This window comes from Dermacentor albipictus, chromosome 10 (assembly GCF_038994185.2).
Source record: "Dermacentor albipictus isolate Rhodes 1998 colony chromosome 10, USDA_Dalb.pri_finalv2, whole genome shotgun sequence".
In the NCBI taxonomy this organism is placed as follows: domain Eukaryota; kingdom Metazoa; phylum Arthropoda; class Arachnida; order Ixodida; family Ixodidae; genus Dermacentor; species Dermacentor albipictus.
Window position 1 is genome coordinate 34,442,790 of NC_091830.1, and position 23,180 is coordinate 34,465,969.

The 23,180-nt window shown below is 45.0% G+C and overlaps 2 protein-coding genes across 12 annotated transcripts in view; both read right to left on the reverse strand.

Moving 5' to 3' along the window:
- Positions 1-1,015: 1,015 nt before the first annotated feature.
- LOC139051086 (TNF receptor-associated factor 6-like) lies at positions 1,016-14,984 on the reverse strand. Of its 5 annotated transcripts, none has more exons than XM_070528165.1 (6): positions 14,711-14,982; positions 11,661-11,894; positions 10,185-10,289; positions 8,673-8,828; positions 7,836-7,970; positions 1,016-1,344 (listed from the first exon to the last, which is right to left on the reverse strand). In XM_070528165.1, the coding sequence occupies exons 2-6, from the start codon at positions 11,883-11,885 to the stop codon at positions 1,105-1,107; spliced, it is 861 nt and encodes a 286-aa protein (XP_070384266.1). In that variant the 5' UTR covers positions 11,886-11,894; positions 14,711-14,982; the 3' UTR covers positions 1,016-1,104. The 5 variants fall into 5 exon arrangements, with proteins under 5 accessions (XP_070384266.1, XP_070384267.1, XP_070384269.1 ...); XM_070528166.1 differs by having other exon boundaries at positions 1,016-1,323; positions 14,711-14,981; XM_070528164.1 differs by lacking the exon at positions 1,016-1,344 and adding an exon at positions 4,457-4,861.
- Positions 14,985-20,079: 5,095 nt separating this feature from the next.
- The window catches only part of LOC139051030 (uncharacterized), a 58,856-nt gene continuing 55,755 nt past the window's right edge, over positions 20,080-23,180 (reverse strand). For 6 of the 7 annotated variants that reach the window (XM_070528042.1, XM_070528044.1, XM_070528045.1 and 3 more), the window contains one exon: positions 20,080-22,710. In XM_070528042.1, the coding sequence (XP_070384143.1) occupies positions 21,478-22,710 (1,233 nt within the window). In that variant the 3' untranslated portion in view covers positions 20,080-21,477. The remainder of the gene's footprint in view (positions 22,711-23,180) is intronic. The other variant, XM_070528047.1, reaches the window with a different exon arrangement.

Genomic DNA, 23,180 nt, shown 5'->3' on the forward strand with positions numbered 1-23,180 from the left:
GTGGAAACTGATCTCAAGTGCTGAAGTTTTGGTGCTGAGAGCGCGGCACCAATCGCAGAGAGCCACTGCTTACGCAGTCTTATACGATTTACGTAAAACTGACTAATGAAAGCATAGAGGAAAGCGCCGCTATCCTTCAAGCTTTTGCTACGTTCATGGCGCGTTCTCCTAAGTGCGCTTCTTGATCAGATATCACCGCTTCGTTTTCAGAGAGGACGAAGAACTGCTGACTTGTTCAGAGCAGTGAACCAGAAAGACATCCGTTAGAGGAGACTCATGGACTTGTTTCGTGCCCATGCAACATCGTCGTGGAAGCGTGATTATGATGTGACTGTGTAAAAAGAACTTCTGCCGGAATTCGTCATGGCGAGTGGAACGAACTATGACATACGCTGCCATCCACTTGAAACTTTTCTGGCCTGTATAGTCAAGTTTATATAAGACACTGAAAACTACAACCTGTACGACGCGCAGGTGCATTCGAAGAAGAACAGGTGGCAGTGAGGATGTGTGACGTAAAAAGAGAAACGACGTTCCCTGCTTCCAGAGATATATACTGCAAGGAGTCATTTCATTACTTCATTGTGTGTGTGTGTGTTCTTAGGCTCGGGATTGTAATGCATTTGAAGCAGTAGCCCGTGTAAGAACAGCTCTGTTCAGTCCTATCTTATGTTGATACTTTCGAAGAACATGCGGTGATGCACGTCTTAACCAAGTTCACGTGTGAACAAATGCTCCATGCCCGTCTCTAAACAGAAGAACTACCTCTTAAATGGCGCCTAACGTGCGCATACCGTCTAGGTTCTTGAGAGAAAGTATTATTTCTAGATCGGGTATGCTTGGCGACAAGTGGACAGTTAGAACGTGTGCACGTGTGCTTCGGTTGTTTCTAATGAAACATTTGTGGCAGGTTAGCGCTCACGCTATTTGATCCCTTCTGCATCCTTGTTTCGTTTTCCTGTAATGTCAACGACGACGTAGTGGCAACAATGCCAAGCGTCAATATTATGAACAGTGAAAAAAAGAAATGCCTTTATTAGAGCGCTACAAACGGCATAACAGTGCGTTACACAATACAACAATTGAAATTTCGCTGCCACAGTGCTATTGGCGTCCCCTGCGCCTCACAAGAAGGGCGATGCACATAATGGTAAACAACGGAAGCCCAAAATTTTTGCCGAACAGGTTAGAACGAAGAAAACTGACGAGAGGAAAGTTCCCGACTCTACTCAGGCAGGTGAGTATAATGTTTAGGCCCCAGAAGACACTTTCGCCTTCATCTGCGTCACTAGCTGCATCGCTTGGCAAGTCAAGGTCTGTGCTCTGCGCAAAGAAATAAAATGTCTAGGAATAGGAGGTACGAAAGCAAAAGAAAAGTGAGAATGTGAACTCGAGCATACATTTCTAGATTGAGGAATCGCTCTTTAAAATATGGTTTTAAAGTTCGGTAATATAAACATATAAACACTGGCGTGTTCAAAACTCACCATGAACACACCATCGCAAGTCCATCAGCCGAACTAGCTCGAACTATGCATAAACAGTAACTATATTTTTAATAGCTGTTCATTGGCTTTTAGTTAATCCTAGACAAGAATGGTAGGCATACGAGGGAATTTAACTGTTATATAGCGCAAAACCACATACACAGATATGCAAGTAGAAATAATCAGGTACTATTCTCATGTGCTTAGTCCCTTCAAGGGCGTCGTAAAATATACAGCAGCAATTCCTGAAAGTAAGATTTTTCGTTGCACAGAACAGAGAGGTGCTTACTCGAATTAAATTGCAGGTCAACATACAAGGTTCATATAAGCCTGTTTGCTTGTACTAGTATTTGGGGTGCACATAAGCTTCGTATATATGTATATCTGCCAAAATGCCGGCTGACTCGGCAGCAGACAACAGCAGCAGTAGCAGCAGCAGTAGCAGCAGCCACGTTAAAGATGAGAAAGTAGGCAAAGAAAACTACGCTTTAAAATTTGGTTGTGTCGCGGTGATACACGAGGAATCTTACCTTTTTCGCAACCTCTACACCATCGTTATAATTCATGTGCGAGCCAGAAACATAAAACATTACGGCTGCACTACGTCAGCTCGGGACGCGGTTTCGCTTGTACGAGTATGTTTACGTTCATCAGGGCACAAACAGCGATTGTGGCTTAAATCTCTTAAAATGTTCATTTTTGCAATAATCCGTATAACGACAAAGGGCGATTCTTCGTAAGCTGCCTCTTCCTGCACAATCGGAACAAAGAAAGTACTAGTGATTCCTTTTTGAATAATTATGGCACTGACTCTTTGCCCGCCTACAAATGGAGTTAACAAGACCACCATTGATTCTATCAAAAGGAGTTGCTAGCAAATGCGTACATATTAAGTGCACCTATATCTAAATCAGCCTTTGTTTCTCGTTGTGTCGGATTTTTCACCTATGACTTTTACCCCTGTGTTATACTTGTGTTGAGCCCTGCCACAAACACTCAGCGCAACACAGGAGCTAAGTGTCAGGATTTACTTATACGTGTTATCTTATCTTACTTATCATGTTATCATTGAAGTAACCACGTTTATTAAAGAATAGTATCGGTTTGATGTCAAAAACCACTATGCCACACTGAGCGATCATTTAGCAGGCAGCTATGTATTAATTTTCTCCACCGTTGGTACCTGAGAAACTTAATTCAAGCTTATTACTCGAGTGTTTTTTAAATTCTGCATGCACCATAACAGGGTCGTGGCACACAGGAATTGAAAGTTCCCCCCTTTGGGCTCACTAGGTTTTGCGGTACGCTCTGACACTGGACATTGCTCAAGCTGTGCAATTTGTTGGCGGATGTGCGTATGTCAGATAATGGGTCATTTTCTCCGATTCTAAAGCAGACCTCCAGACGTTGACGGCATATTTGTCGCCAATGTTATGTCAGTAAATTACTAAAACACAAACTCTTACGGCCTTTTGTGTTAGATTGCTTTACAGCGTATTCAATAACTTATTGGTGTAGTAAGCGATGAAGCGGCAGAGAAACCGGCAGCTTAGGCGCATACTTTATAATTATACGCATATTCCCTTCTCGCCATCAGATGCTAAGCGAGCCCTTTGGGGCCTCCGAAGAAACTTATGACGGACGACATGGTTTGATGATCATGCAATGTTTTTACTGTATAATATTCCCCTCAGGAGCGCTTCTCTGTAAACCTCAAGGTGGACCGAACACTAAACGTTTTCCTGGACCACCTACGCCTGGATGTAGCCCATATACATTACTCGTGCCGCATAAAGCAAATGGCTTCATCTAAGTGCCCACACTGCCGCACAATAGAAGCTTTCGTTGAACACTGGCTGGTTGAGGGCCTGCAACATGACAAGCACCAACTGGCCATTTGCAATCGCATAACGCTTTAGATCAGTGTCGTTTCTTTGTGCAGAAAGAGTTTGGTACCTGGTCAATATCTGAAAACAGGAGACGGGCAATAAGGTCAGTACGATATTTTCTCATAGACATTGAGTTGAATTCCTAGTGGGCGGCAGTTAGAAGGCATTTTTAACCTCTCGCGCGTTCTTAGTACATGTGCATGATTCTGTTACTCCTGTATTTAGTCTAAAATCGTTCTTTTTTGGGAAGCGGGGGGACCTAGATCTACATACTTCCTTTGTTAGTGTTTTTGCGATTTGGTTATGTATATTTGAAAGAACTTTGAAATTTTTGTTGTTGATGTTTTCTGTACCTATATTTTGGGACCGTCGGCCCTTCTTGTGCCCAAACTTTCCATTTAGTTTCAAATTTATAAACCAAGAGGTAGCTATTAAGAAAATATTGCCACATGAAAACTGGCTTATGCATATTCATTATTGTCTAAGTTTCATGCCAGCATAAAGCTGGCGTAGGTATAATACACCACGGATGCTTCTTAGCATGCGCACATATTTGTGTTTACGCAAAGAATGGTTTACGCAAATAGTGTGTTTACGCAAAGAACGATTCTGAAGAACCCCTAACCACCCATTGTCCTGCTGGACATGTTATTAGTGAAGAAGGCTGACCAATGGCATATAGCACACGCGTATTGGGCTCATGAACCGCATTGTTGATTTGTAAACCTTCAGCAGGAGACAGGTATTCAAAGTTGGGTGCAGAATTATAGAAGTTTTTTATTCCGCTTGGCGAACTAACACACACCAACACGAAAGGAAAAAAAAAATTTGAGAACACCGTGAATTCAGTCTTTGCGCTGTCAATCGCACACACGTATAACCTCATAACTGTTCTTAAAATCTACATTATTATTAATAAAGTGTAGTATAATTTGTGCAATCAGCTCTCTTCAGATTCCATAGCTAACAGAGCATTAGCTCCCGTACGCTAAATTATACAATTTAGACGTATCATCCTGACACCTTTCCTTGCCCTTATCACACATAAGGTAATGATATTGAAAGAAAAAATGAAGCCAGTTCAGGTTAACTCAAGTTTTTATTGCGGTTACTTGAGGAATGTGGGAATTATGTTGTGCGTCATACTTCTGGCGTACCAGAACACGAGAGGTCAGTGGAAATGCACGTGCAATAGGTGAGCGACTAGTAAAAACTTTTATGGTGTACAGAGCGAGGTCTAGCGTTTTGCAAAGAGTCATTCGATGAAGAACCAAAGCCCGACAGCGCTGCCCGATATAGGCTAAATACTATTCGCCACGTGAAACGGCTTGCCATGAACGCAATATTGAGTATTGGTTTTACGCAGACGTTGACAGTGACACGAAGAAAAAAGGCGAGGCAGGTAAAAATGTAAACCGCGGGCAGGAAAAACCAAGGCCACCCTTGACGCCGGATTTTTACAGGATCTCGTGTAGGTGACGTCATCTGCACCGGAGGCAGTACAGATAGGTGAAATAAAAGCACAAACAGCGAACAACTTGATAATGTTTTTCTTTTGCAAAGCTATCACGAGACCAGAGCAAACCAGACAGGGCAAATGTGTGTATGTGGGTGCGTTATTCTTTCAAAGCTCTTTTTTGGCATTGTGTTGGTTGAAGAGACATTCATTGTAAGGGTTAAAATGGTGGAAAAATTTCCCTTCCTGAATATCATGCTCTAAACCGGAGCACTAGTATCCGCCTTTATGACGTTGCGGTTTCAAAAATATCTAGGCATGTTTGAGCTGTATTTGTGTGTAATACCTATAGATTGCTGTCTTGAGCCTTCGTCTACATCCCAATATAGTCGTCGTTTTTAAGCAACAAGAAAAAAAAACTCGCAAAGTTGAGAACAAAGCTGAAAGTGCGTGCCATCGCGGGGATGTAGTGCGGAAAGTTGATCGCGCCGCCCCCAACCTTTGATATTTGCGACAATTCAGGCTAATTGAACTTCCTCTCACCTTAACAGTGACCCTTTCGGCAGCATGCGCTGTAAGAAATGTTTGCCCTGTTCGGTGTTTATGTTGTGCCAAACAATAATCGTAATCAATCTTGCGCGTCTTTCGTTTCTTCAAAGCTGCGCGCCCAGCACTTCCAAGTCATGAGCAGCATGCGCGTTTTTAGCGGGACATATCATTCTTGAGATGAAAGTAGCGAGCGCAGAGGTTCGAAGAAATGAAACGTGTTTAGTCATGTCTAAAAGCCTCGAGTTTACTGTAATGTTTTCAAGGAAGACTGCGTAAGATAACTATATATATTTGGCCTCAATTTGAGACACGATGTCACTACTGAAAAAAAATTGTATGGTTTGTCTATTCTCGATTAAAACATGAGTAAGAAGTTAGCAGAAGCATTTTCTCAAAACAAAAACATAACCAACAGTAATATAATAGGCGCTCGTAATAAAAATAAATGAACAGGGAAAATATAAATTCTAAGTGAGCACCTGTATTTCTTCATTCCTCACCCCTGTTAACTTAGTGCTCGTGTACATCTTTGAAACGCGTACCAAACTGTCCAACCAAGAACGTTCCCAGGTAATCGGCAAACTCATACGCACTAGTGCCCAACGACAACACTTATTGTTAGAAAAACCTAATTCTGTGGTTCTACATGCAGAACCCACTATCTGATTATGAGGCACGCTGTAGTGGAATGCTCCTCATTGATTTTGGCCACTTGCTTTTTTTTTTCGACGTGCACCCAATGCATGGCACACGAGCGTTTAGGGAAACTTTCTTAGGCCATTCTAGGCCTTCATGACCGCGGCTGCTGCGTATTGCCGGTGTCTTGACGAATTAAACTGCGTACCCGATTTTAGGTCGATCCCTGGACCCCCAACACAGCAACCCGACTTTCGTACCAAGAGGTCACAATCGTACGTACACTTCTATCATGGCAACAGAAACTAAAGCTGTTTGATATGATTGCCGCGAGCATTACATTACGTAGCCTTACCTTACATTAAGTAGAACGTAGCGCGAGTTAGTTTTCGTTACTGCCTAACGCAATAGATGCACAAATTAAATGACCAAATTCATGGCATTTGAATAACTGCTCCACATGTCTCAAGATGTGTGTTGCATAGGCAAACGTTTAGCGGACTTCACCTTCATCTCAACGGGGGCCGCCGGGGCCTGAAAGGAACTTGTGACCTCGAGCTCAGCAGCGCAACGTCATAGGCACCGTTTTATCGCACCTGGCAAAAGGCATTGTTAGGACAAACTGACGCGCACTACTCTCTACCGCCGAGCAAAGGAAACAAAAGTGCGGCTCGACCGACTAGTGTTCGTCCTTGCCTACGCCGGGGCCATCAAGCAGGCATACCGTCACTCCGAATGGGAGGGTGGAGGGTTAACTGAAAGTACAGAAGGGCTGATTCGTATTTTGATGACCTGCGTCAGTTGTCATGCTGCGAAAAGAGTATCTGCCCTCATAAAAAAAAAAAACATTCGGTTGTGCACATGCGCAAAACTATGTACCAGGTGTGTTTTGCATCGCATTTAGCAAAGCGGAGAATAGCGCCAACTACGTTTCCTTTTAACGTGCTGTGCTACCATTGTCATTATAAATCACTGCGATTTATCACGCTTTCTTTGCCGCAAATGTATGTAACGACACTGCAAATACGTGTCTAGTGTAATCGTTATAAACGACCTTTCGTTCAAATTAAAAGTTAATTTATGAGGTTTTACGTGCCAAAACCGCTTTTTGAATCTAAGCACACGGGTGTTTTCATGTTTCGCCCCTATCGAAATGCTGCTGCCATGGCCGGGATATGATCCCGCGACCTTGTGCTTAACAGGCCAACACTATAGCCACAAAGCAACTACGGCGGGTACCATTGGTTCCTTTGTAAGGGCGCGGCTGATATAGTTCCGTGCACAGGCGATAACAGTGAGCACAATGGGAACATTTTAGGTCAAATACGTGCACTTCATATCAAAATATTCCGCCACACTTTTTTTTTGCTGTTCAAACTTTTTACATGAATGCAAAGGCTATCTATTTCGCAAGTGCAAGAAGAAAGGTGGGGTGGAAATGGTGGTTTTCGTTTAGACACTCTACCACTCCGCTTTATGGTCTGCTGAGTTGAGTGCAGAAGAAAGGGCAGCTTTTTATGAGAACAGAATTCAGGGTTAACACTTCTTCGCTGTGTTCGACACGGTACAGACTGATTTGCAGGCTCAATGATTGTTTGCGTCTATAATTGACACTCTCATAGCCTCGCGCATCTTAGGGTGCAAATTAAAGACCAATGCGCACCCTAAAGGACCATTAAGGGCGTAAATTGGTTTACAGTGAATGCAGAGATACCTGCACAGAACTCGTTTTTTTTACTCTTATCTTTGCTTTCTTGTTTTGTTGCCCATGACATTACCTGAATAAGAAGAAAATATCACGGGCAGTGGAATACTTACACTGAAAGAAACGTATCCTGACCCGTTTTCTTTCTGCGCCGGAACAGGCAGTGGAGGTACCTTGCTAGTGTATGAATGCAGCACAGTCGGTGATGTCATGCAGTGTGGATTCTCAGCACACAGGGCTTCATGCGTCTGAAAGTTGGCCGTCCCACAATAAACAATGCACGCCATTTCTGCAGCATGCGCACAGTGACGTCATCATTAAATGAAGTGACGTTGGTATACGTTTTCATGAGTGGTTTTCCCGTTAGTGTCCGGATGACACCTAAGGCGTTAAGCCTAAATGTGAATTCCTAAAATTAATGAAGCCCTTGGATTTGTGCTTAAGTGAGCCAAGTAGAGAAACGCGAGTAACTAACCTGTTTAATTAATATGAAACGAAAATTACAAGCCCGCTTGTTGCTCAGGGTTCAGGAACACCAGAGGAGGAATGAAATTGCAGCGGCGACAATAGGTGAGCTTGTTGGCAACTGATTTGATGGAACAAATAAGTGATGCAGGACGAAAATAAAGAGCAAGGACGCGAATTAAGCCCACTGATATTGGTTATTCATTTACAACATGCATTACACAACAAAGCAGGCTTACTATAGTTACCCGGAGAGGCTTATTTAGATGATGCCACTGGGTGAATAAAAAAAGAACAGTCGTCGTAAATGGAATGTAATCCGCGCTGTGATAGTGAAGCAATGCGACTTATTGCTATGTGATATATCTTTAAAGACCTCTTCCACGCGCTTCGAATGGCAAATATTTCGCAACTCATTGTGTCAGTGCAGACCCGCTGCAGTTACTTTGATTTGGAAAGGCGAGTTGGTGATATATGAGAAATACCTGGAGATCAATCTGTGGGAAAGCTGCAACGCAAAAGCGGCACTGCACTATTTTTCGAGGACAGTCCCTCGAGTGGCTCTTCCAATCGCACCCTTTGATTCGCTGCTGGCATTGTAGGCATTCAATTTCAGTCTTCTCGCATTGAAGGTAATGATCCTGAAAAAGAAAAAAAAGGGAACAGATTCATATAACAGATCGACGTTTTCCCAGCACTGAATTATAAATGGGCTGTGAATTGCGAGCCCACTCGAAGCTAGGCTCAGAGAGATATCGATTGACTTTAGAGAGACATAAGCAGACAGACAGACAGACACAGACAGACAGACAGACACAGACAGACAGACAGACACAGACAGACAGACAGACAGACACAGACAGACAGACAGACACAGACAGACAGACACAGACAGACACAGACACAGACAGACAGACACAGACAGACACAGACACAGACACAGACAGACACAGACACAGACAGACAGACACAGACACAGACAGACCGACACAGACAGAGACAGACCGACACAGACAGAGACAGACAGACACAGACAGACACAGACAGACACAGACAGACACAGACAGACAGACAGACAGAGACAGACAGAGACAGACAGACAGACAGACAGACAGACAGACAGACAGACAGACAGACAGACAGACAGACAGACAGACAGACAGACAGACAGACAGACAGACAGACAAACACAGACAGACACAGACAGACAGACAGACAGACAGACAGACAGACAGACAGACAGACAGACAGACAGACAGACAGATAGATATATAGAACAAGAATTGTATTAGGTCTGCTACTCCAGTCTGTAGGAGGGGAAGCAGCGCTAATGAACGTGAACGACACGAAGGTGATGGTGTGAAATATTACAGCATCCTAGGACTAACACCGGTAAACCAATATTTCCGCCTCAGGCCGGAGCCGTGGTGGATTACTGTTAGTTACAAAGCCCACATGTTAAATATTTATTTATTACTCGTTAGGTTTGCTTGCAATACTGTCGAATTTGCGTTTTGTTCTCATGCTGAAGTGTCGTCAATTTAATATTTTACGCATGTTATCTTTTTATCTTATCTCATCCATTAACACTTGAAATAACAAATGAAACTTCTGAGCTCAAAATCAAGAGAAAGAGCACTTCAGTCTCTGCGTTGCCTCACATAGCGATACTTTAATCTTTTACGTGAAGGCAACCAATATCGCAATTGCATGGAGCAGCCAGATTTGCCGGCAGCATACATAGCTGCAGAAAGGTTGCTCTAGACGATGGGTATTGAACGCAGTGAAAATATAATTTCCTCTGTTCGAAATTGGTAGGAATGGAGATTTGATATTTATTTAAACATTGATGATACTCACATAACGAAAAAATTTGAGAGTGATGCGCATGACAATTTATGAATGCTGACGAAATGCACCTTTTAAGAGCCTTCCACCTTTTTGGTCATATGCTTGACGTTTCCAAATATTGCGTTATATAACAAGCAATAACTTACCTCTATTCTGCATAGAGGCGTGTAAACGGGACAACCCTTTTCTTCATTCGGACAAAACACAACCTGGTCTTTGATTACTTGAATGATGTCAAATGCTTCAATCAGCTGCAACAAGAACAAAAAAAAACGTTGTAGTTTCATGTATTACGGAAATTAGTGTGGTTTAATAGTATTCAACGAGTTTATATGCGGCACTGTAATACCACAAAGAATGAAAGGAAGGAACGCAAATGCTTCGCAGGACTAGCTCACTCACGTGTAGGCGCGACATAATCGAGTACTAAATAAGGCGATGACATTAAAAGTACTTGTGTTCTTTCAGTGGAATCGTCTTAGTTTGGGCTCAAACTTTCCGAGACTGCTTGTTCATTACATAGCGCGTCGTTTCGGGTGAAAATGGTTGAAGGTTCGTATTGTACTAGAAATTGACAGAGCTCGAGCTTGTCTGTATATGTACTGCAGTTTGCGGCATACCGGATTACCAGAGTCGTTGACCGGATCATCCGATTTGGTGGTGCCCTCTGGTGACGAAAAGTACAAGATACAAGTAACAGAGGCACTTAAGCCTCCGTATGTGCACTGAATGCGAAAGCATTCTGACTCTTCCGCGCGATGGTTATCGCTTGGTCATGTGCCTTAATTGGATAAACTCAATTTTGAAGACGTGCCCCCAAAATGTTGGGTAGGCCAAGTGAATTTTCGGAGTGGGACAGGTCGTTCTTGCGTGGGAGTGAACTCAATTTTGGAACTGCACAAAGTCAATTTTTTGTGTGGGCCGCAGCTTCCGTCTGGCGCCGCGGGATTTCACAGGGTGAGGCGCAGCAGTCCCAGCGCCGGGAACGTGACGTCAACACGTGGCCACGTGGCTTTTGTTTCCATGGGATGTTAACGCCGGACGCTCGCCGGATTTTTCATTTCATGGGTAATATAATTCTTTCGCATTAAAATAAAACTCAAATCCAGCAACGAATGACATTAGACTCAAATTACACTATAATGCATCGGCAGGTACATCATTGTTAAGACTGAGCACCTTGTTTTTTTTTTTCCCCGATCAGAAGACCAATGTGGCGTAAAACTCTTCCATGTGGTTGAAGAATGCGTCCCAAGTTGCCGGTACCAGCGTTCCTATTTCTGCATACGTATTTGGTAGCCCGGCCAGTATTTCACACAAAGGTGGCATGTTTACGGGCGAGATGGAAATAACATGAGGCCACTTGAAAAGTGATTATGCCCCTGACGGGTATGTGGGAAGAAAACAGCGTACAAAGAACAACGGTGACCAAGGCAAGGATGAAACCAAAGACACCTTGTTCCCCGTTGTTTGTGCGTTGTTTCCTTTCTGCAATGGTTCACCAGCACACCCAAGTCAGTACTCTCAGGTCTTCGGTAGTCGCTGGTATTCATCCATTTGTGTCGTACGGTACGAACAGCTTACGACAAAAACAGTACATCCACCTATGGCGTGGTTCGTACCTGATCGACAGGAACGTTCCTGTTCTCGTACTTGCAAAATATCGCCGGCGCTGGGCTCCCCAGGCAGACGCACGCGTTGCAAAAAGCGTGCCCTTGCTCGTCCTCGTACATTTGCATAGAAAGCATTCCGCACGTGCCACACATCACGTGCCGAGGGAGCTCATCTGCGAACCTCAGCTTGTGAGTGCCTCCCGGAAGGTCTCTGTACTGCACATCCACCCTCATCCTGGTTTCCTGCAAAGCAGTTTCGGCCACAAACAGGGTGACTTCAGCGTAGTAATGAATTTGCCGCTTCAGGGGCACTAAACTAAGTTTAGTCTAGCAAAACACTTTCTAGGATCCCTCAACGGAGCCAACTGCAAAGTTTGGTTATACATAGGAAGTTGTAGGGTGCCATCTACAGAGCACGTTACCACAAAGAAAATTTTGAAATTGCTTGGATAATTAGGGGACACAGCAGAAATCAAATTGTCGCGTTTCCATGCTGCCAACAGCCTCGCTTGTCTATTTGCTATGCCCAAACCTGGTGAGGGGCCATCGAAAGCGAAAGTTTCTTGACATAGTGCACGGGGTTCAATGTTCGTTGTCGTTACCGCGCCAGGTATACATGTGTATAGAATACACAGGGACAGCTTCAGCAATCAGGTATATATTGTTATGCTTTTGGATGGTGTCCGTTCTCCACCTCGATTCTCGCTGTTTTTCATTTGTAGCGCTAATAGAGAACTTGGTACTGGCTGCTGTCTGGACTAGCTAACAACTTTGTTCACTGGGTATGCGCGCGAACGGACAGCTTCGGCATGGGGTATGTGCAAGTGGGTTTTTGGCCATTCTTACCCAGTCACCACGAGTCGATGTGCGCCTGTGAAATGGCGATTGAAGTCCTAAATGCGTTTAAACATATAGGTCGCCCTTCACTGTGCATACACCTAGCATCAACATTGTCCCTTCAAAAAGCATCTTACATCGCCTTCGTGATGCATTCAGGTAACAGGTGCAGATGACGAGGATGGGCTCGTGTCAACCGCTACTGCTGCTACCTCGCGAACTCAAATAAGCTTCACATTATTTCAATTTCAACATTGCGACGCATCGGCGTTTTTCTTGTAGACTCCATTTCAACTAATTTAACGAAATAACATTAGTAGTTTGCGGAGAAATCAGAACAAAATTTTCTTTCTTGAATTTATCTCCTGCGAACTGATGCACAAGTATCATGTGAGAAATTTAGAAGTAGACAGTTTTCACGTGACATTGTTGGTGCCCGTTCTGATAGTACTGGTACTCGAACATGGCCGGCTACGATGACGTCAGCGCATCATATTTCCCGTACATTGTTTTGGTTTCTGAAGTTAACCGCTTCTGTCTGAGTTATAACTATAATCGACGTCACTCGGCGCAAGAGGCGCCTGTTTTGCTGTCACATCTCTGGTTGAGCCGGCGTCTCCACGCGCTGGCACCCCCAGATGTTGTCCACAATGACGTCAATCCACACCATGTTGATTTCTATCCTTGGTCCCATTTTTGTTAAAAAAATTCTCAAAGCACAAAATCTTGAGCCTTTGGTGCCTTTAGAAGACAGTGTGCTCCCTGCTTATTGGCGAACAATCGACCACCCTCGAGGAAACACTACACAAATCTATTGACATCATGAGGTGCTACCGGGACAATTTGGAGCTTGTCTCTCATTTTTGAAACTTTCTGATTATGAAAAATTCTGCCCACAATCAGAGTGATCTTTAAGGTAATCTCAAGATGTAGATTCTATACCCAATTACCCCTTTCTTTAATGCTACCATCAAGCATGCTCATTAAGTGTATATATGTGCTACTGTTGACGTGTTCACACAGCTTATGCCGATTTCTCTGTAAAGCTTAAAGAACAGTTAGACGTTCTTTTTCCTCACTGATGCCACTATGTCATAAAAGGAAAAGAAATTAAGACAATGAAGTGGGAGTAGTAAGTTCTAGCCCGTTTCACATGTAGCGTTCAAAACAGGAAACAATGAACAAAGAAGATACGTATAGGATACTATAGAAATAGCCGTTAAGTGACCGCAATAAAAGACACGGGTCGGAGTATTCCCGTGCGGATAACTACAAGAAGCAAAGCAAAATCAACAATGGTGTCGTCTGCCTAAATGCACGAATTCTAGGTCATAATAATAGAGCCCACTTTCTTGCGCAAGGTCATCGATAGAATAATTAGGCACGCATTAGTGAGGGACTCCACGTTAATTTTTTTGCCACCTGAGTCTCATTACCGTGCCCCTAAATCAAACTGCACAATTTCTTCCGCCTTGATCCAAATGTGCTACCACAGGCGCCATCTATCTTGCTAGGTATAGCTAGCGAGAGGGTTGTCACCTGTAGAGCGCAACGGAGTAATCAGTGAGGTAGCGCAGGTGGTTCAAATTAAACAACAAAATGCTGTTTTATTCTAACCTTCTAATCCAATGTTATTATTATGTACTTCATGGCATTCCGTTCGCTGTGCAGGAAAGTTATTAAGAATGCGAAAGGGGTGTTTACCTAACAAAATCTGCTGAGGCCTTGTGATTTTCAATAATTGTGCTCTTGGCTTATACCCTTGCATTGGTGACGATCGATGCAACGAGGCTCGAGCGTCCAAATCGAGCAACGAGGCTCGATTTGGACGCGAAGGTCACTAAGAGAAGGCGCAGCTCAATTTCAAGGAGCCAATTTTGAAAACGCAGGCATTAAACGTCAGTCAGAGGATCGGTGGCCTGCGTTCGATAGGCATAGATTCACTGCGCGTCACCAGAAACTGACAGCGAACGGGAGCTGTTAAATAGCAGTTAGTATGCCACCGTTTCTAGCACACAACAAACCACCGAGTGAAAGAAGTAAACAGCGCTGACAACGTTGACCAGCGTGTCTCTCTGTCAGGCTGTGTTCCACGAGCTGCCGGAAATGAACCCACGGGGTCGTGCCGTCGGATTCACAAACAGCTTCCTACCAACATGCAGGCATTGCCGCTCCCCGCTACGAGGAAAGATCGGAAAGAAAAGAAAAAACGTACTACACACCTGAAATACCGAATCGCAATAGCTGAAACAACGCTGTCGCTGGGGCAAACGGCAAATGTAACCTGTACTTCGCGTGTGGACAGCTCGACCCACGGTCGAACGGCCCCCCTTCCGAGCAGCGCACTGGCAACGTTCCAAGTGTTCGCCGGCCAACTGAAGCGAGTGATAGCCCGCGCCGGCGCTGATTACGAGACTGCGAAGCAACGTCTAGAGCCGATTCCGCCAGAGCAAGGGGAAGTTGCAGTCGGGACAAGCGAAAAAAAAAAGAAAAACGAATGTGACAGCTGAGTCGTTGAAAAGCGACACGGCAGTCATGCGGCCCTGGTGGCGCTGGCCTGTAGCGATTATCGAGTGCGAATTAGCGTTAAAACAAAAAGTTATTTTTTTTTCAGACGTCATTATTACTTAACAGTCAATTTCATGACATCACGAATATAAAAATTTGGAAAAACCCACCGTGGTTGCTTAGTGGCTACGGTGTTTGGTTGCTGAGCACGAGGTCGCGGAATCGAATCCCGGCCACGGCTGCCGCATTTCGATGGCGGCGAAATGCGCAACCACCTGTTTACTTAGATTTAGGTGCACGTTAAGGAACGCCAGGCGGTTAAAAATTTCCGAAGTCCTCCACTACAGCGTGCCTCATAATCACAAAGTGGTTTTGGCACGTTATACCCAATAATTTATATAAAAAAATCGGAAAACTTTTTTTTCTTTTAGATAGGATGCTCCTGTTTGCTTCAGTGTTTGTCCATAAAGTCACGCTTCGATCTGGCTCTTGGCCATGATGCCTCCGGCATTTGGTTTTGAACCACCTATAGCGGTAGAGTTCGCGACCGATATAAATCAGCCTTGGCATACCGCTAGGTGTAGTGCGGTCAAGATACTTGCCCACGAGACGCTATCTGCGTGCTTTGGACGGCGTTGGCGACATCTAAGGTTGCGATGCTCTAGCGTTGCCAATCTAGGGCAGCGTGCCGCTTGCCTATCAAGCTACGCAACTACGCGTTTATTGCAGAATGCCCGGCATCTTCTTCGATTCACCTTCTTTTTTTTGCTGGCTACAAGTTTGTTACGTAACGCTCCCTGCTATCTTTTCTTCACTTCACGTTCACCTTTGCAGTATACCTTACAACTAAAACGCACGCTGTGCATTCTGCATGCCGTGAGGAAAAAGAAACTGACACTTCGAAATGAAATTCCGCCAGCCCGTGTGAGGGGTAAGCGCTTAGGAAAAAATAAAACTGTGAGGTGTGTCTGCTGCTGCAATGCCAACGTTCGCTCTGGCAAAATTATTTAACAGAAAATCTATAATATTGTTACACCATACCTGCGTTTTCGGACTTGCCTGCCGGGACGTAGCAACTCTGTGCAAGGATCTTCTGCTCAGATAACTAGGGAAAAATATGGAGCGGAAATCGGTAATTCACTCTTCGAATTATCTAAACTTCATTTATTATTCTGTTATTCGGCTTTCATTCATCGAGAAAGCAAAATACGGCTATGCATAGATCATGATCTTGGATTGTAGCGCGAAGTGAACACGGACACAGAAAGGAGCAGACAGTACTAGCGCTCGTCCTGTCTGCTCCTTTCTGTGTTCGTGGTCACTTCGAGCCACAATCCAAGATCACGTTACCGTACCAACTCGCCCTACTTTCTATCCTTATGCACAGATCATTTTATTGACACCACTGTTCCCGCCATCTTGGAGTAACACTAGGCCAAGAAGCTGCGTAAACAAAGAGCATGACGTCGTCGCAGCACGGCAAGCACCTTGTTGTTAACACCGCAAAACGTAGAAGGAAAACGAGGCTAGAAGACTACACCACAAGCGACAGCGCTTGTGGTGTCATCTTCTCGTCTCGTGTTCCTTCGACGTTTTGCGTGGTTAACACCGCGATGTAAAACCGACATGCCCAAGCTGCTACTCTATAGGCCCGTTTATAGTCCGACGTTATCGGCGCGCGGGCGAGCGTCGTTCGCGGTCAGTCACGCTACGTCGGTTGCGCTGCGCCAGCCGAGATGCCATACCCTCTATACTTCAACGCGCGCGCCGTAGGCTGCTATCTTCGGAGCATGCGCAGAAGGTTCGCCAAGTCGCGCGCCGTCCGCAAAAGCCGTCTGCGGGGTTGTGTTGACGCCTTTTTCTTCGCGTGCAATGCATTGTGGTGCGAGAGTTCCGCCGATTTCGACGCGCGAATGGCTCCGGAGCCAAATCGGCGCCGGGCCCGTCGGGGCGCGTTGGAAGCCGCCGGTTACGTTAGCTGCGCCGGTGCGCCCGACTACAGAGGTGTCGTTTTCGCCGACGTGACGTAGCGTGCGCGCGCGTGCGTTACGTCGGACTATAAACGGCCCTTTAACGGCAAGCACGTTTTGCGCCGAGTGACAAATCGGCAACGGTGATAGTCTGAGGAAACAAATTTGTTGGTTTGCCTGACTTTGATAGCAAGGTTTAGCATCGCGCTTGAAGTTCTGGGACGGCATTCGAGCTATCTGCGGGTCCTGTAACGTGGGCGCGATTTACGCGGGTGCGCCAAAATTTCTGGCACCCTCAAGAGCTTTAGGACGCCGTGTACTCCACTACGCGGCCCGTAAAATGCCACGCCGGTAAAGTTGCACCACTTTCAAGTCAGAGCTCTAGTTCTGCACTTTTAACGCTTAATAAATTGAGAAGATTTAGGATGAAACGTATGCATTGCGAGAGTTAAGTCTCATGACATCAGGCTGCCATTACCAAAATTCTGAGGAACAATTTAGTGAAGAATGTAAGACCCGTTCCGAGTAACTTCAGTGATAGAATAGTGAAGCAGTACAAACCGCATATACAACATGGTATATAGCATGGCATGGAATATAGCATGCATACTCCACAATATTTGCAGAACCTCATGGCAACGCTGGCGTTGAGCGCAACCACTACAGCAAAAGCTCGTTTGGAGTGCCCATATAATTGCTATCGAAATGAAATGGTCACCGAGAAAAAGGATACACGTGATAACATGGTGCACTTACGTCATCCTGACCACGGCGTTTTAGGACTAGCAGGCAGAGAAGATGCGTTCTTCACGTCTCGTGGAAACCATTGAGTTCTCTGCGATAAAATTGTGAATCCTTGCCTCATTTTCGCTTAAAGCATATCCGTTTCTAAGTGACCTCACATGTTCCGAGCCCATCACGAGCGCAAAATAAAGGCATACGTTTAAGGAAATGCGCTGGGAAACAATTTGCTTGAAGAACGACACGAAATGGCGCATTGCGAATTACAAAGCGCTAAGACGCCACAGCCAGGACGCTCTACATTTCTGTTTTGAATGTGGTCGTCTCTGGTGAATGGAAAGTGCGTGTGCATCGTTCAAGCACCATTGCGTTTGACTTACCGTTGTATGGAGAAGTCGACGTGTGAAACAAGAACACAAATTATTATTGTTCTTGGGTCCAATTTTTCAGGGGCTTTACTTGGGCCCGTGCTTTGTTCGCAAACTACCTCTCCGTGCTATTAATACCGGCCCACTTGCGCTGCCTTCTTTTATTACAATGTTCAACTTACCATTTCCAAGATTAGGTGAACTCGAAGATGCCGTGGACAACTTTTATTAGGATAGCGAAAACACAGGTACTCGAGACACATTCACGCCACCACTAGGTTTGTCGTGCTGGCTCATTTGAAAGCGCATGCATGACTCGCTTGCAAAGAGCGTCTCGAGTGAGCCGTTGTGGGTTAGGCTACACAAACGACGAAGCGAAGTGGAAGAGCCTAGCATGGTAGCCAAGGTTGTGCTCAAACGCCTCAGCAGTGAAGTCAGGACATTGTTCTCTGTTCCTCTGCGGGCGTAAACAATAACGAGGTTAAAGAAAAACTGCTGGAGTGGAAGCGATATCCCGAAGGTGGAGCCATGCAGGAGCGGCAAGAGGAAACTATAGGTAAGCAATAAAATATTGTGAGGAAGCGCTTTCGCACACTTCCCACGACCTAATCAACCTCCTTGGTAAATCGTGGCTTATTTTACTAGACAGATACGTATCTACGCGCATCTGTGTACTACTTGTTTTAGTGTGACATCTGAATATCCTGGCATACTGCAATGGGAAGAACAGCATCAATATTTAGAAGGCATTATTTTCGTTGGGAACAACCACCTTTTATTTTTTAATTAGCCTAGCATGGTAATAACGGATCCAAATCACTTAATCTGTAAGAGGAGATCACCAGACAACGCTCTGTTTCAAGTGAAGGAGGGGCAAGAATTGTCTACACCCTTACTAGTAAGATGCTACGGGAGCTTCCTGTTCCCTCCGCCAGTAGGAGTCGTGTGTCTAGGTAACGTGACAAGAAAGAGCTTCCCCCCCCCCCCCTTCACAGCCTCGGTAGGAAATTTTCATCGTTAGCTCCTCCTGCGCCATTTCTGCCAGATACCACAGGCTTTAATATTCGTCACACAAAATATAGTGAAAGCTTGGCACCAGCTATCGTAAGGGCACTGCACGCATCGATCAAAGAGACCTAAGCATTAAAAAGCGAGCTTGAGTACTGAGCCTTTATTAGAAATTTACATATACTGCGTACGCTAGAAAGACCATACATACTCTAATCCTGCACTCTAAACCTCATTGTGCATGTATTTCCCCTAAGTTAGTGGAATATATGTGCCAAAGTCTTCTAGTTACTAACCCCGTATTCGTAAATGGATCTTAGCTTGCAGCCCAATATTGACTTGATTTACATGGCGCTTGTTGTGAACGCACAAAGGAGACGCAATGATCGTCTTGGGCACGTTCGTACCGGGCGTCGCGTATATGAAGTCAAGCATGGGCCGCAGTCAAGTTGCATTTCTGAATACTGTGCTAAGTGGAACGTGTGGGAGCGAAAATCCTTGAGTGTCTGCTCTATGTATGGCTCCTGATATCGCTCCCCATAAGTGTCCGAAATAAGTTGAACATATCATTCTCATTGCACGTAGGTCCCACGAAACGCATTTAAAAATGTTCTACTTAGTTCAGTTTTTGCGGCACCAGATTAAGAGCGCTCGAAGAGCGATAATTACATCCGCACTCTTTGGCTGTCACTATGCTTGAGGGTGGCAGATGGGTGCAGATGTGAAATTGATCACATAATATTGTGTTGTTGCATAATTCAAAAAAAGGCGCACATGACTCGGCGCCAAGCTGTGTCAATTCTTGAGGGAAGGCGGTGATAGATAATACAACGTATTTTCTGCAAAATTTACTGTGTTGCTACGAAGTTCTAAAGTTACGTTTTTCCACTTCTATTCGGTTGTACACCTATATTAACGCTACACAATTCACCAAGAGAACAGTATGCAAAGATCTACTAAGAACCACTCATGAAAATATACACTATGTCGAATAGGTACAGTCGTGAATGGTGTTTATTCATCTGCATGTATACTTAAGAAATTAAATGATAGCTTATTTCGGGCAGCGGAATGCGCCATAGAAATCATGGCCTGCAAACTTCAGCACATTGTCAATCAGAGATCATAATTCGCAGGCCAGTTAAAGAAGTGTTCAGCTTACGAAATTCTCCGAATGAATGAACGACTGCTTGCACTTACACTTTTCAAGATGCTTCGTCGTGTCTCAGTAATAAGAACAAAAATAATTGTCACTTCTCAGGAGTCCTAATCCTCAAGCTTGTATGTGGAAAGCCCGGTGGCTAGACGCATATTTAGATCGGCGCTTAGGGTTACGCCTAGATAGCGTCTGTTCCGCCGCTAAACGAGTGCTTTGGCTTGGCTCCCTGTGGTTACTCCCCAGTTGTTTGTCAAACTTCCGTCTCCATACTTGACAACCATTCGTTAAGCAAACTCTCCTGATTGTTGGACACATCGTCGACGCTCTCCTCCGCTTGTTCCAGGCTTAAGCTGCAAGCATTCATAGAAGAATCTATTGTTTGCGAGTAAAGCTCCTGGGAACTGCGTTGTACAGTATTTGGGCAATGCAAGTCTGCGAAGGTGTCGCCATCACATGTGGGTTGCAGTAAACAAGGAATGTCTGTCTGAAATTTACGCCGTACAGTCACTTTAGTTTTCATTTGATCGCATGTCAGCGCTTCAAATTCAGGAGCAGGAGCTGTAGAGTCAACGCCGTTTTTTTGATGGGTGGAATCTTGTACTGTAGCGGTGGTGTCTGTTTCACTGCGCACGATTTTCTCTACTTTTGCCTGGTCTTCATCGCAAGCTTGTGAAATTTCAGAGTTTTGACATCTATTCCGGCTGGCTTGAGAGGGCTTTTCTTACTTTGACCCTGATTCATAGCTATGCTTTCACGCCTAAGGCTTCAAATGATCGTCATTCTCTTCCCAGCTGCCCTTACATCTGGGGCAAGAATAAACGTCGAAGCGCTTAGGGAAGTTTGCTGTTCTGTGCTTTTCAGTTCTTTTCATTTCTAGGTTTACGTTCGCCTTGGAAAAGGTCCCTACAGGCGATTTTTCCTTAGGTTCTGGATGACTTAAAGAAGCCGCTGCCTTCATCGAGGTGCACTGGGTTTCTGTGTTGGTCATCCCTGCCCTGCGCTCTTTTCTAACCCCGATTTTGTCGTGTTTTTGCGTCATAATGCTGTCCCAAACTATCCGTGCATTCTGCGATGATCGTCCTTGTGACCTCTCATACTTCGTTGTGCTGCTTCTCAGAGCATCCGCTTGGAGGATTTCGTTTTGTTGGTGTTGTAAGTTAAGTGGAGTAGGAGGGAATTCTCCGCTTGAGCTGCCGGGTAGAGAGGAACCAGTAACACACTTTGGTTTGCTATCTTCATGTGGTTTCCGTGGAAAAACCCTTATTCGGTTGACGACACAAAAGTGCTCCTCCGCCAATGTGTCCAGCAATTGCGTTTGAACAGATTTTTCTATCCTCTGACACCAAAGAATGCGCCGGCTTGTCCTCACAAATATTGCTTCGTCCTTTATTGTAAGCGTAGGACTCACTGACCTCATAGCTTCCGCGTATTCGGTGACAGCTCTCGTGGCCATCGTCTCGGTGATGAATACATGCTGCTGTTGCAGTAGGCGTCGGATTCGACTCTTTCAATGCCTCTGCGCACGTCATTCGGTGAAGCTCCTTGCCTCCTGTGCTATGACTGCTAGCTTTTCCTGTTGCTAGATACTTCACTGGTTCATCTGCTGAGGGTCCTGAATGGTGTGATGGAGTTGCGTTCTGGAATGCTGTGTAGCTTTTTTGCTTAGGAGAAACTAAGTCACTGCCGAGTTCACTGACAGTCCTTTCTGTTTCATCACATTGTCTCTCGTTGGTGCCCTCGCTGAGTTCTAGTTGTGTTTGATCATGCGTTTTTACGCACCCGCCTTTTTTTCGGAAGTACTCTATCCGTGAACTTTGCGATGATATTCCTCGTGACATCTCATACTTCGTGTTTGAACTTCCTGGCACATCCGCTTGGATGATTTCGTTTTGTTCGTGTTGTGCATTCAATAGAGTAGGAGGGACTTCCGGATACCGGAAGCTTCCGGATACCGGGGAACCCGTAAAATAGTTTGGTTTGCTGTCTTCCTTTGTGGTTTCAAAGCAAAAACTTTGATTCGGCTGATGACTGGAAGGTACTCCTCCTGCTAGGTGTCCAGCAAAACTGCGTGGATTGATATTACTTTCCTCGGCCACCGCATAATACGCGGGCTTTCCCTCACAAATGCTACTTCGCGTTTTGTAGGAACAGGCCTCATTGACTTCATAGCTTCCGCTTTTTAGGTGACAGCTTTCTTGATCATCGTCCGGGTCGTCATTAAATGCTCCTGATGTACCAGGTGTCGGGATGGACTCTTTGAATGCCTCTGAGCACGTCATTCGGCAAGGCTCCATGCCTGCAGTGCTATGACTTCTAGCTTTCGTTGCTGCTAGATAGTTCATTGGTTCATCTTCTGAGCGTCCCAAACGGTCGGATGGAGATGTGTTATGGAACGTTGTACTGCTTTCTTGTTCTGAAGCAACTAAGCCGTATTTCCTTGATTTCTTGCTATGTTGCCGCTCTTCCTCCTGGAATTTAAAAAAAAGGTGAAAATTTAATATGGGATACAATCATAACAGGGAGATCAAAAATTTAATATGGCGGTAAAGAAGGCAGCAATGCAGAAGTTGCTGCTTCAAGACTGACGCCGAACAGGCAACCTCGTGTTTCGCACTTGCCGGTTGCTGCGCGTGAGCGAGGTTTGGTTTTTAGAAAATCAAATGTCAACCACATGGAACGCTTGTGAGGCCTACTTCAGGTTTCAATAACACGGCGTAGGCACGTCTGCTTCATACAGTACCATCTTTGGTCCGTATTGACACGAACAATGCTTTTGCCTGGACAGCACACGGTCCTCAATAAGCGTGAAATGAACATGGCGATGAAAGGTGGTTGACGCTTAATGTACCAGCCTCTGAACCTGTATACCTGAAAACTGAGTCTGCACAGATAGGTTACATGGTGTTGCTCCCGTGCGGCATAGGTTTTGCTATTCACC